Source organism: Tachyglossus aculeatus, chromosome 14 (assembly GCF_015852505.1).
Source record: "Tachyglossus aculeatus isolate mTacAcu1 chromosome 14, mTacAcu1.pri, whole genome shotgun sequence".
Classification (NCBI taxonomy): Eukaryota; Metazoa; Chordata; class Mammalia; order Monotremata; family Tachyglossidae; genus Tachyglossus; species Tachyglossus aculeatus.
Genome location: NC_052079.1, coordinates 25,975,209 through 25,988,520, shown reverse-complemented (window position 1 = coordinate 25,988,520; position 13,312 = coordinate 25,975,209). Strand labels below are relative to the sequence as shown.

The 13,312-nt window shown below is 42.5% G+C and overlaps 1 protein-coding gene across 2 annotated transcripts in view; it reads right to left on the bottom strand.

Moving 5' to 3' along the window:
* The window catches only part of ZDHHC17 (zinc finger DHHC-type palmitoyltransferase 17), a 134,956-nt gene that overhangs the window by 47,458 nt on the left and 74,186 nt on the right, over positions 1 to 13,312 (bottom strand). For both annotated transcript variants that reach the window (XM_038756256.1, XM_038756257.1), the window contains exons 6-7: positions 5,370 to 5,434; positions 4,345 to 4,507 (exon numbers count right to left, since the gene is read on the bottom strand). In XM_038756256.1, the coding sequence (XP_038612184.1) occupies positions 4,345 to 4,507; positions 5,370 to 5,434 (228 nt within the window). The remainder of the gene's footprint in view (positions 1 to 4,344; positions 4,508 to 5,369; positions 5,435 to 13,312) is intronic.

The following is a 13,312-nucleotide window of genomic DNA, read 5'->3' as shown; positions in this document are numbered from 1 at the left end:
CATTCCATGCAACTAAACTCAGGTCCCCTTAATACATTCAGAAATTTTTAATTCATATTCTAATGCATCCTAAAAAGCTTGTCTCCTTAGCTTACCCAGAAAGGAAAAAGTGTAAGTACTTTAAGCAAAAGGCAAGATTAATTTGGACTCCCTAAAACCATTCCTCTAAATGTATCTGTAACACTCCATAATCTGCTCTAGGGTGAATGATAGAATAACTATATCTAGTCTATATGGACTAGGTATGTACATGGGCTCTGTTATTTGCATGCATATCTAAAAGTATTCCCTCCCATTCTTTGAAAGGGAAAGACTAACTGACCTGCATTTTTCCCTTTGGTTTTAAAAATTCAAGGAGAGACAATTTTACATCAAATCTGAAATGCCTCAAGTAGTGACTTTACTAATTTCAAAATAGCTACCAGACTAGAGAATTAATCACCAACCTATTTTAGTACAGTGCCTTGCACACAGTAAGTGCTCAATAAATTTGACTGAATGAATGAACTTGGGGTCATATGATCTTACTATTGAGATGGACCTGTAGTTTTTCCATTACCAGGCTCAACTGAATCCCACATTTACCTTTTAAAGGACCCTGGATTTGAACCATAATCTAGAGTTTGCAAAGACAGAAAAGGAACACAATTTCCTGTTTATATTAGTTTAATACAGTTACATCTCTTCAGGCAACTAAGAAAGATATGAAAGATTTTTAGAAAGACTGAGATCAGTTTCTTCAAGGAAAGGTAACGCTCTTATTAAAGGAAAAGAGTCTGAATATAAATTGAGTTTAATAACATTTTAGACTTAAAATTCATGATTTCAACCTGGCCGTAGAATGCAAGGTTGACCTCTAAGGAAAATCAACTGGGCTTTCTGCAACTTAATTTTTATGCTCACGAAGGAATTTTTTGTCATTGCTTTATTTAAAAACAAAAAACTCCACTTTCTCCCCAAATGAAGACAAAACTCACAACACTTTAGTTTTTTGAATCTTCAAAAGGCTACATATTGCCTGGGCAACTCAAATCCTTCAGAAAATGGAGCAAAGTTGTTTCAGATAGAGAAGCAGCATGGTATAGTGGATAGACTTGGGGCCTGCGAGTCAGAAGGTCATGGGTTCTAATCCAAGCTCCTCCAGTTGTCTGCTGTTTGACCTGGGGCAAACCACTTCACTTCTCTGAGCCTCAGTTACCCTCATCCGTAAAATGGGGGTTAAGACTGTGCACCCCATTTGGGACAACCTGATTACCCTGTAACTACCTCAGTGCTTAGAACAGTGCTTGGCACATAGTAAGTGCTTAACAAATGCCATAATTATTATTACCATTATTATTATTATTATTCACTATTGGACACATATAAAAATTAAAATGTTCTTATATCAGCATTCCAGAGATAGTACGCTAGACAGTTAAATCAGTCAACTGACTCAATGATTGAGCACTTACTATGTGAAGAGCACTATACTAAGCTCTTGGGAGAGTACAATACAACAGAATTGGTAGACATGTTTCCTGCCCAAAACAAATGGGAGGAATATCCAACAACTAGAAAGTATACAGATTTTAGACCAAATTCTGTATGGCCTTAGCAGCATAAAACAAAAAGGGAAAGAAGAAATATTTGCTTTAGGCGAAAGCTTCTAATTGTGAAATAATGTACCCTGTTCATTCTATTTCTCCATTCCTGCCTTTGTACTGTATAAAAGCTTTTTAAAATTTTTTTTAAAATCTTTCTTCCACCCGAATCTTAAGGAGTGGAAAATAAGGTTAAGAAAATCATAGCAAATACCCTTTACTGGAATTACACATCTCAAATCTAATGTATATTATCTGTAATATTTACCCACCAAGACTGGAGAAAAACTACTCGGCAAGAAATCAATATTTCTTAACTTAAATGGGCCAATAATATTACCAATATAGGGATAAGAATGACATGACTATTCCAGATATTATTAAATATACTCCAGGCTACTTTTGCTTCTCACTGAAGGCTTCAAGCTTTGAAACTACTGTAATGGGCTGTCACTCAGCCTGGTAGGAGAGGCTTCAATTAGCCATGTTTAGCGGGAGTTCTTATTCTATCAGCTTTTTTTCCTCATTCTGATGAGACCAAAGTAACAAAGTAACGTAAGTAACAAAAAAATGAGTTACTCTTTCCAATTAACTGTTATTTGTTTCAATAGGACAAAATTGCCCAAGGCCTATCTTTTGAATACCACTTAAAAAAATGTTTTCCAGCACAAATGGAGTGGTGTTAAAAAAAAGTCTTAAATTCTATTCAGCCCAATCCTAAAGCGTTAATAAAAGGCAAAAAAAACCATTTCAATCTCCAGAATTACTGACAAATGGACTTAAAAAGCACATTTTTTTCTATTCTAGCTCTTCTGCTACAATGTTGGGTTCTTCCTGAGACAAAAAGGTGGACGTTAAAATAAATGTCTCCTATTTTCAAACAATATTATTCTAAGGGCCATTTTGTTCCCTGTTTTTTCTTCATCCCCAGTGCTCCCTTCAAGGCCCTACTGAGAGCTCACCTCCTCCAGGAGGCCTTCCCAGACTGAGCCCCCTCCTTCCCCTCCCCCTCCTCACACCCCAGCCTTACCTCCTTCCCCTCCCCACAGCACCTGTATAGATGTATTTATGTTTGTACGTATTTATTACTTTATTTATTTTATTTGTACATATTTATTCTATTTATTTTATTTTGTTAATATGTTTTGTTTTGTTCTCTGCCTCCCCCTTCTAGACTGCAAGCCCACTGCTGGGTAGGGACTGTCTCTATATGTTGCCAACTTGTACTTCCCAAGTGCTTAGTACAGTGCTCTGCACACAGTAAGCGCTCAATAAATACGACTGAATGAATGAATGCTCAAAACTTAAATGAAAAATCACTTAGATTATGGCAGCCCATGTAAACAGATGCAGGGTTGTATCCTATATACTATTTCTCATGTATTATTCCAACAAAGGTCAGGTTCTAGCAGCATATTAAAGGTGAAAAGTATTTTAAATTTAGAGAAATGCGGCTATCCATTTGCATTTGTTTTTACCTGTGGTTCTCTTTAATAATTCTTTTCCTTGTAGCTGTTCAGTGCATAGCTAAACTATTTTATCCTCTTTGGCTAAAAATAACTGAATAGGGAGTAAGCATAACTCATGAGAAATGAGTTATGATCCAGCAGTTGCCACAACCAATTTCCTGACTGGCTATTCCAGGTGGATGGAGTTCTCTTTACATGGCTTGAATTGTGTACTGTTCCTATCACTTGGCAAACTAAGACACGTGATTCAGAAAAGAACACTGGAAGCAGTCCATATCAGGGGATTTTTTTTTTTTTTTGCTGAGGACAAACTTATTTTACAAACTCAAAGTACTAAAGGATGTAGTAATGGTTACGAGTCCGAAGCCATATCACAAAGACGGAGATACTCAAATGAAACTAGAGTTGAGGGTGGTACAGAGAAAGTATTACCTGAAACCTAAAGCAACGAAAATCTGAGATTTAAATAATAATGCAATCAATAGCAAAGGAAGGCATTATCAGAGTTCCTAAGGGACAAGCTCTCTTACAATTTTAGCTGAACTTTGTTTTTTTTTTAATCGAACCAGCCCTGACTCAGAGAAAAAAGGCCCTTAAACACTATGAGTGGTGTACTGCATTTTCTAATTAATTTACTTTTATAACCTGGAGCAGTTCAAACTCTCAATCTTAAAAATAATGTGGGAGGACATAGAAATCAAGAAATAGACATATGTTTAGAAGCAGCATAGCATAGTGGCTAGAGCACAGGCCTGGAAGTCAGAAGGTCGTGGGTTCTAATCCCAGCTCTGCCACTTGTCTGCTGTGTGACCTTGGGCAAATCACTTCACTTCTCTGGGCCCCAGTTATCTCACCTGTAAAATGGGGATTAAGACTGTGAGCCCCCCGTGGGACAAGCTGATTTTCTGGTATCTAACCCAGTGCTTAAATCAGTGCTTGGCACATAGTAAGCGTTTAACACATACCATAATAATTATTATTATTATCATATCTTGGATACGGTTTAAACAAGTTCTTTTTTCGCTACTCTATAACCACCTCTCCAAGAAAACTTTTAAAACATTACACATTTAAAAATGAAAAACGTAACTCTTTCAGCTGAGAGCTCAAGGAACTAATAGGAATGAGGTTTGTCTGACAATGACTTCAACAATTCCAAAGAAAATGGAAACTAAAACTCAAACCTACTAAGCACAAACATACATACGCACACCTACAGAACCCTAAATATTGTTCAAGAAAGGATGCACAAATTTTTGGATTTCCAATAAATGCCACATGTTGCTTTTTACCTTAATATTCTGGGCATCAACATTAGCTCCAGCATCTAAGAGAAGGCTAATGACTGTAGTATTTCCTGCTAGCACTGCCCAATGTAGGGCTGTGTTCTTGTGATACTTGTCACCAAGATTAACGGAAACGTTAAACGTTAACAGCAATCGGGTTGGGTCCACACTAAAAAAGAAAGAAACTGAGTTAGATAAACAGTAAAAATGATATCCATGGCAAAATGCCTTAGGCAGAGACTAAATTTATTTATTTTTTTTTAATGTAATTACCCCAGGCTACTCAAAACGTAGGCAACCAAAACAAGAACTCTGGCTGAAACCAATAGGCAGCATCAACTAAAGTGACACTTTTAAGGGTAAGAAAGTTACAGATTTCACATAAATTTTTACTTCATCACGACCAAAGGTCAATGAAGTTGGCAATTCAGATAGAAGAAAATCTCTAAGCCTCAGATCTCAGCAACCTGGAAACATTTCCCTTTCCTTCCCCCTTTTTTCTTCCCTCCCAAGGTCACTTTATTAAGAATGTGAGCTCCATGTGGGACAGGGACTGCATCCAACCTAACTTGTATCTACCCCAGTGCTTAGAACAGTGCTTGGCACATAGTAAGCGCTTAACAAGAATCATAATTATTATTAGCACCAGGACTAATTAGGAATTTAGAATGCTTTGCTCTAGTTTGCCCCTCTGTGTCCTCTCCCTCTACCTGCCCCCTCCTCCTTCCCTCTCCCTCTCTTTTTAACTTCCACTTCCCTCATCATTTGTCCTTCGGAAAACCGTAATTCAATCAAATTTTTTTTTTTTACCCAGCAATGTCTGGACTCCAATTATTGCAAATTACTGAGGTTGCCCTAAGAGTCCCAAATGCACAGGGCCAAAGTAACACCAGGAAACAGAACATTTTTCCCTATTTCATTTAGAAGTTGCTGAAAGAGGAAAATGCCAAGAGTAATGAGTCCGTGGGAAAATGAACAAAACAGTATGAGTGAAGATGCTTTTGAAAAGTTTTATTTACAGAAGAACATACCTGTGGGTCCTATATGCTGCCCACATTAAAGGGGTCATTCCATTCTGATCCATCATATCTACATCCTGATAAAAAGAAAACAGGTCATGTACTGAAAATGTTTCAACATTTATTCAGTTTATGTGTAGGAAATTGAGTTGTACCTATTGGCAAATTCATCATTTGCAGAAAATAAAGTATTGTGTAAAAATCTCAGTGATCTCTGTTTATTTTCATGGAAATTTATCACAAAATTATTATTATTCATTATCCAATTTTTCTCACTTTCACTTATTTTTAACATGTATCTAGTATACTCTGCTTTTCCGTATTCCTTTTGGCTTTTTCATATCACTGATCATTTTATTAAAGATTTTATCTACTGTCCTGTCACATAATATTGGGATTATTTTTGTAAGGCAAATTTTCATGATAAAAGTGGACTGCATAAAACTTTGTTGGAAGTCAGAGACCTTATTTTCTAGGCATCTTAAAAGTAAGAACAGGAGGGATTGATATACATAACAATGATAGTAATATTTATGGTATTTGTCAAACATTTACTACGCGCCAAGCATTTTTCTAAGCGCTGGGGTACATACAAGGCTATCGAGTTGTCATTCATTCATTCAATCGTATTTATTGAGCACTTGTGTGCAGAGCACTGTTCTAAGCGCTTGGAAAGTACTGCGTGGGGCTCACAGTCTTAATCCCCATTTTACAGATGAGATAACGGAGGCCCAGAGAAATAAAGTGCCTTGCCCAAATTCACACAGCAGACGCGCGGCGGAGCCAGGATTAGAACCCACATCCTCTGACTCCCAAGCCCGTGCTCTTGCCATTAGGCCATGCTGCTGCGCAGATTACTTTCTCCTTTTACTTGTGGTAATGATTATTTGTGACATGTATTAAACACTTACTTTGTGTTAAACACTGTGCTAAGCACTGGATTAGCTACAAGATAATCGTATCAGATGCAATCCCTGTCCCACATGGGACTTATAGTCTAAGAGGAAGACCAAATATTTTATCCTCATTTTACAGGGGAGAAAACTAAAGCCAAGAGAGGTTAAATGACTTACCCAAGGTCACACAACGGGCAAGTGGTGGAGTCGGGACTAGAACTTTGTCCCATGCTCTTTCCTCTAGATCACAACGCCTTCCGAGTGTGTGCCCCACAAGAGACAAGGACCAGGTCTAATTCCTACCTGTATATTCTTTCTCAGCGCTTAGTATAGTGCTTGGCACACAGTAAACACTTAGTAAATACTAATAATACTACCAGTGGAAGTAAATAAGGTCAGTATCGAATCGCATTATATTACAGAGGGAACTCCTTTGCTCACCAAGTTACCCTGTTTCTGTCTTGAACCACTAAAGCTGGGATGCCCCAGCATTTGACATTCACCTAGTCTCATACACACCGCTGGTTCACAGGGATTCATCAACTTCCACTACAAGTTTGGGAAAATCATAAAATCTCCTACCTAGATGGGAGATTGAGAGGACATACCTGCTCCCGTCCCCTGACTCTAAGCAGGTCGATGAATAATTAAACCACTTATGACAAGACAGGTGGCTGCTGTCACTTTTCAAAATGATCTCCAAGCCTAACTCTATACCAAGTCTTCTTCTTCTAGGGTAATATATGTATTTCTGAAGTCCTTCTGATTTCAAATATGAACAACGTAATAAAACATTGTAGCACCCAAGTCCCACACAATGCAAATAAGTAAAATAAACTCACCACTCTAACAAAAAAAAAAGCAAATTATGAAGACAGAAGAATAGAAGGATGTGTTTAAGGTATATTCAATAAACACCTGAGTATAGGGATGTATTGCCACCTCATTGACTCCCATGCCCATTGCCCATGCCAGCTGCTATAAACATTTAACTTCCACCTCAACTGTGGGCCCCTTCACCCCTGCCCCCCCACACCCACCTCCTGTTCCAATGTACTTGTCACGTACTTCATCGATAAAACTGAAACTATTAGGCAAGGTTTCCTTAAAATGTTCCCTGCTCCTCTCCAGTCCCCCCCTCTTCCTGGCCCCCCATCTTTGACTCTCCACATTTTCCCGCAGCCTTTCAAGAGAGGACCTCCCTCTTCTCAAAATCTGCCCCCTCTACCCATGCTTCCAACCCCATCCCTAGGCACCTTATCAGAACACTCATCCCATCTCTTTTTCTCTCCTTGCCCGCCATCTTCAACCGCTCAATTTCCAACTGCTCCTTCTCGACTGTTCTTACACATTCCCTTCCAAGCTCACAGTACAGCGTTCTGCAAATGGTAAGCACCCAATATGACTGATTGAAATACAATTTATTGATTGATTCTCATTTATCCCCTAGCCTTAAAAAAACCTCCCTGGACTCCACAGCTCCTCCTTCCATTCGTCTCCAACTCCGGGAGCATGTTGCCTACACTATCCTCTATCCTTCCTGTCTCACAAGCTTATTGGCATTATCCTTGACTCTTGTTCAACCCACATATTCACTTTGTCACTAAATCCTCTCACTTCTACCTTCACAACATCTCTAGAATTCACCCTTCCCTCTCCATCCAAACTGCTACCACTCTGCTTGAAGCACTGAATAACAACAATAATAATAAGGGTATTCATTAAGTGCTTACTAAGTGCAAATAATGTAACAAGCACGGGATAAATACAGGATACTCAGGTCCCACATGAAGTTCGCAGTCTTCACAGGAGGGGGAACAGGTACTGAAATCCCCATTTTGCGGATGAGGGAACTGAGGTACCGTGAAGCGAAGTGACTTGCCCAGGGCTACCCTGCAAGTAAGTGGTGCAGCAGGGATTAGAACTCAGGTCCTCTGACTCCCAGGCAGGTATTCTTTCCATTAGGTCGTACTGCTTCATGTCATATACTGCCTTACACTACTCAACTGTCTTGCTGACCTCTGTGCCTCCTGTCTCTCCCCTCTCCAATCCTTACTTCACTCTGCTGCCCAAGTCATTTTTTTTAAAACAATTCAGTACATACCTCCCCACTCCTCAAAACCTTCCAAAGGTTGCCCATTTTCTTCCACATCATACAGAAACTCCTTACCGTTGGCTTTAAGGCACTTAATCAGCTCTCCCCATCCTACCTTATCTCACTGATCTCCTATTACAACCTAACTGCACACTTCACCCATCTATTTCCAAACTACTCTCTGTATCTTGATTGTGTCTATCTCGCTGACCCCTTGCCCTCGACCTGATGCCTGTCTACTTGTTTTGTTTTGTTGTCTGCCTCCCCCTTTTAGACTGTGAGCCCGTTGTTGGGTAGGGATTGTCTCTGTTGTCGAACTGTACTTTCCAAGCGCTTAGTACAGTGCTCTACACACAGTAAGCGCTCGATAAATACGATTGATTGATTGAATGAATGAATGAATGAATGACCTCCCACTGGCCTGGAACCCTCTCTCCTTCATAGCCCAACAGCCCAATGCTGTCCTCAATGTCCATGTCCTCCTAAAATCACATTTCCTCCATGAGGTTTTCCTTAACTACCCCACCTCCCCGCTGCATTACCTATGCATTCAGGCTACCAAATCTACTGTATTGTACTTTCCCAAGTGCTTAGTGCAGTGCTCTGCAGCCAGGATGTCCTCGATAAAAAAAAACCCAATTGATGGATTGACTGCCTTCACGGCAGTATTCATTCAATCGTATTTATTCATTCAATCATATTTATTGAGCACTTACTATATGCAGAGCACACCATACTAAGCACTTGGAAAGTACAAGCATTAAAGAGAGATAATCCCTGCCCACAATGGACTCACAGTCTTGATTGGCCTGTTCTGATTCTAGGTGGAATGCTTGCTTAAGAGTTATACATATAGACTCCCCTCCCATAACCCTGATCACTCTCACTCATTCATTCAATTCATTCAATCGTATTTATTGAGCACTTACTGTGTGCAGAGCACTGTACTAAGCGCTTGGGAAGTACAAGTTGGCAACATATAGAGACGGTCCCTACCCAACAGTGGGCTCACAGTCTAGAAATTCACTCGACTCTCATTCACTGTCTCCCTACTGCTCCAGAACCTCTGCACCCTGCAGCCTGAACTCCTGCGTGTGGGAAAGTGCTGCATTTCAAGACACAGCTGGTGACAGATCATCCCCCTGCCACCCCCCTACCAAGTTGGCACTCCTGCCACCCAACTCCTTCATCCAAGTACATCTACCCACCCACGCATCTGGCAGCTGCTGGGACCGGCGGGAATGTAAACTAGAGGAAATGAAAACCAAGGGGAGCCACAGTCACGGCCCCCACGACTGGCTGGCAGGTGCTTCCCATAAAGCCGCCTCTGGGACACCCCAAGATAAACTCCAGGAAGTGACTCCTGCTCTCCTGCTGCTCCGTCTTGGGAAGTATGGGTTGGGGTCTTGGAGGAATTTCTCAGTCAGTGAGTGAGGATGGGGGAGAAGCAGAGGGAGAGGGAGGATGGGGAAGGCAGAGGAAAGGAGTAGTAAGTGTATTTCTTACGTGCTTACTATGTGTATAACATTGTACTAAGCTCTGGGAGGAAAGTAAATCAATCCTTCTCTCTTTCTGCTGCTACCTCACCCTTCCCGCTCTACACTCCATCCTCTCACCCGCTTTTTCCCTCTTCGCCCTCTGCCCTCTCCATCCTCTCCCTGCCCTGTGAATCCCCTCTTGCTGCAGAATTTGTTCGGAACCATACGGCTACCTCAATCAACCATTATCACACTCACCCACTTCATATGCTGTCTCCAGCCCCCAAAGCACAGCCCCAGATTGCCACACACCCCAGTAACACATGTCACAGCAGAGGTGGGGGTTCCCTGGGAAAAAAAGAGAGCCTGAGTTTCTCCCCGGGCCCTCCAGACTGGATCTCCATCTTCACTGCTTCCCTTCCCTAATGCCAAGAGCCTTGGGACCACATCCCTCAGAGCGAACCGGTGGCATATTTACAAACTCATCCAAACCAATATACACTCAGGTAGACCATCAATCCATCAATTAACGGTATTTATTGGGTGCTTACTATGGTCAGAGAACTGTACTAAGTGCTCGGGAGCATACAGTGCAACAGACTAGAATGCAGGAGCTCTGGTTCTGCCAAATCCTACGTTAAGATAAATGTGTCCTAAAGTATTCTCACCTTAACTGGCAGCACCCACACCCACCATTCTTCCCACCACAATCGCATTCCATCCAGTCAGACGTGCACGTTTGGTATCTCTACCGCTGTGTGTTCTGAAACGACTAAAATCACTTGCTTTGAAAGAACTGGCTGCATGTTCATACTTTCTCATACACGAACACCCACAAGCTTATTTCCATACATACATCCCTTTGCTTCAAACATATGTAATGAACATTGACAGGCGTAGTCTCGGAGAAGCATGTTTCTTCCCAGAGACTTAAACCACAGGATGCACACGGAGGGAGACGCATACAAATGCCCTCAAAATAGCCGTGCAAAGAAGAACGACTTTCAGGCAGAGATGGGAATTCAGGAGGGCAGGACCAGAGGACATGAACAAAATCAATCAATGGTATTTATCGAGTGGCTATGGTGTGCAGAGTGCTGTACTAAGCGCTTGGGAAAGTACAATAAAGTACAATAAAACACAGTCTACAAGGGGAGACAAAATGAAGGGTGCCGTGTCCCCGCCCATTCCAGCTGTTTCTGGGCCCACACTGATCCAGCCCAGACCCTCTCTTCCTACTGCCCCTGCCCCCTTCTATGGGTACTGAGCTCCTCCCCAAGTCACTCAACTTCTCTGTGACTCGGTTTCCTCATCTATAAACCGGGTGGGGGGCAGTGGATAAACGTTCTCCCTCCCCTTGGACAAGGATCTGATTGTACTGCATATGCTCCCGTGCTTAGTACGGTGTATGCCCCAAACCAAGTGCTTAACAAACAGCACATTTATCATCATCATCATCATAATAATAATAATGACGGCATTTGTTATGCGCTATGTGCAAAGCACTATTCTAAGCGCTGGGGGGATACAAGGTGATCAGGTTGCCCCACGTGGGGCTCACAGTCTTAATCCCCATTTTACAGATGAGGTAACAGGCTCAGAGAATAATAAATAATGATGGCATTTGTTAAGCACTTACTATGTGCACTTACTAGAGATCGTTGGAGCGTGGCTCAGTGGAAAGAGCCCGGGCTTTGGAGTCAGAGGTCGTGAGTTCGAATCCCTGCTCCGCCACATGTCTGCTGTGTGACCTTGGGCAAGTCACTTAACTTTTCTGAGCCTCAGTTACCTCATCTGTAAAACGGGGATTAAGACTGTGAGCCCCACGTGGGACAACTTGATCACCTGTATATATGTATATATGTTTGTATGTATTTATTACTCTTTTTATTAGAGAAGCAGCGTGGCTCAGTGGTAAGAGTACAAGCTTGGCAGTCTGAGGTCATGGGTTCGAATCCTGCCTCCGCCACTTGTCTGCTGTGTGACTTGGGGCAAGTCACTTAACTTCTCTGTGCCTCAGTTACCTCATCTGGAAAAAGGGGGTTACGACTGTGAGCCCCACGTGTGACAACCTAATCACCTTGCATCCCCCCAGTGCTTAGAACAGAGCTTTGCACATAGTAAGCGCTTAACAAATACTATTATTATTATGTGCAAAGCACTGTTCTAAGCGCTGGGGGGGATACAAAGTGATCAGGTTGTCCCACGTGGGGCTCACAGTCAATCAATCAATCAATCAATCAATCGTATTTATTGAGCGCTTACTATGTGCAGAGCACTGTACTAAGCGCTTGGGAAGTACAAATTGGCAACACATAGAGACAGTCCCTACCCAACAGTGGGCTCACAGTCTAAAAGGGGGGAGACAGAGAACAGAACCAAACATACCAACAAAATAAAATAAATAGGATAGAAATGTACAAGTAAAATAAATAAATAAATAAATAGAGTAATAAATATGTACAACCATATATACATATATACAGGTGCTGTGGGGAAGGGAAGGAGGTAAGACGGGGGGATGGAGGGGGGACGAGGGGGAGAGGAAGGAAGCGGCTCAGTCTGGGAAGGCCTCCTGGAGGAGGTGAGCTCTCAGCAGGGCCTTGAAGGGAGGAAGAGAGCTAGCTTGGCGGATGGGCAGAGGGAGGGCATTCCAGGCCCGGGGGATGACGTGGGCCGGGGGCCGATGGCGGGACAGGCGAGAACGAGGTACGGTGAGGAGATTAGCGGTGGAGGAGCGGAGGTTGCGGGCTGGGCAGTAGAAGGAGAGAAGGGAGGTGAGGTAGGAGGGGGCGAGGTGATGGACACCCTTGAAGTCCAGGGTGAGGAGTTTCTGCTTGATGCGCAGATTGATCGGTAGCCATTGGAGGTTTTTGAGGAGGGGAGTAATATGCCCAGAGCGTTTCTGGACAAAGATAATCCGGGCAGCAACATGAAGTATGGATTGAAGTGGGGAGAGACACGAGAATGGGAGATCAGAGAGAAGGGTGATGCAGTAGTCCAGACGGGATAGGATGAGAGCTTGAATGAGCAGGGTAGCGGTTTGGATGGAGAGGAAAGGGCAGATCTTGGCAATGTTGCGGAGCTGAGTCTTAATCCCCATTCTACAAATGAGGTAACTGAGGCTCCGAGAAGTTAAGTGACTTGCCCAAGGTCACACAGCAGACATGTGGCGCAGCCGGGATTCGAACCTAGGACACCTGACTCCAAATCCCATGCTCTTTCCACTGAGCCACGCTGCGCGTCGCCCCAGAGCGGGAGGGGAGCGCTCTCTCCTGAAGCTGGTTATTCTCCACCTCCGGAGAGAGGGGTTCAACAGCCTCTTTGCTGGCTCAATCAACAGTGTTTACTGAACGCTTACTACATGCAGGACAGTGTATTATCCGCTTGGGAGAGTACAATACAACAGAATAGTAGGCACATTCCCCACCCACAAGGAACACAAGAAGAGAAATGAATAAAGAAAGGGGAAACAAAGAAAGAATG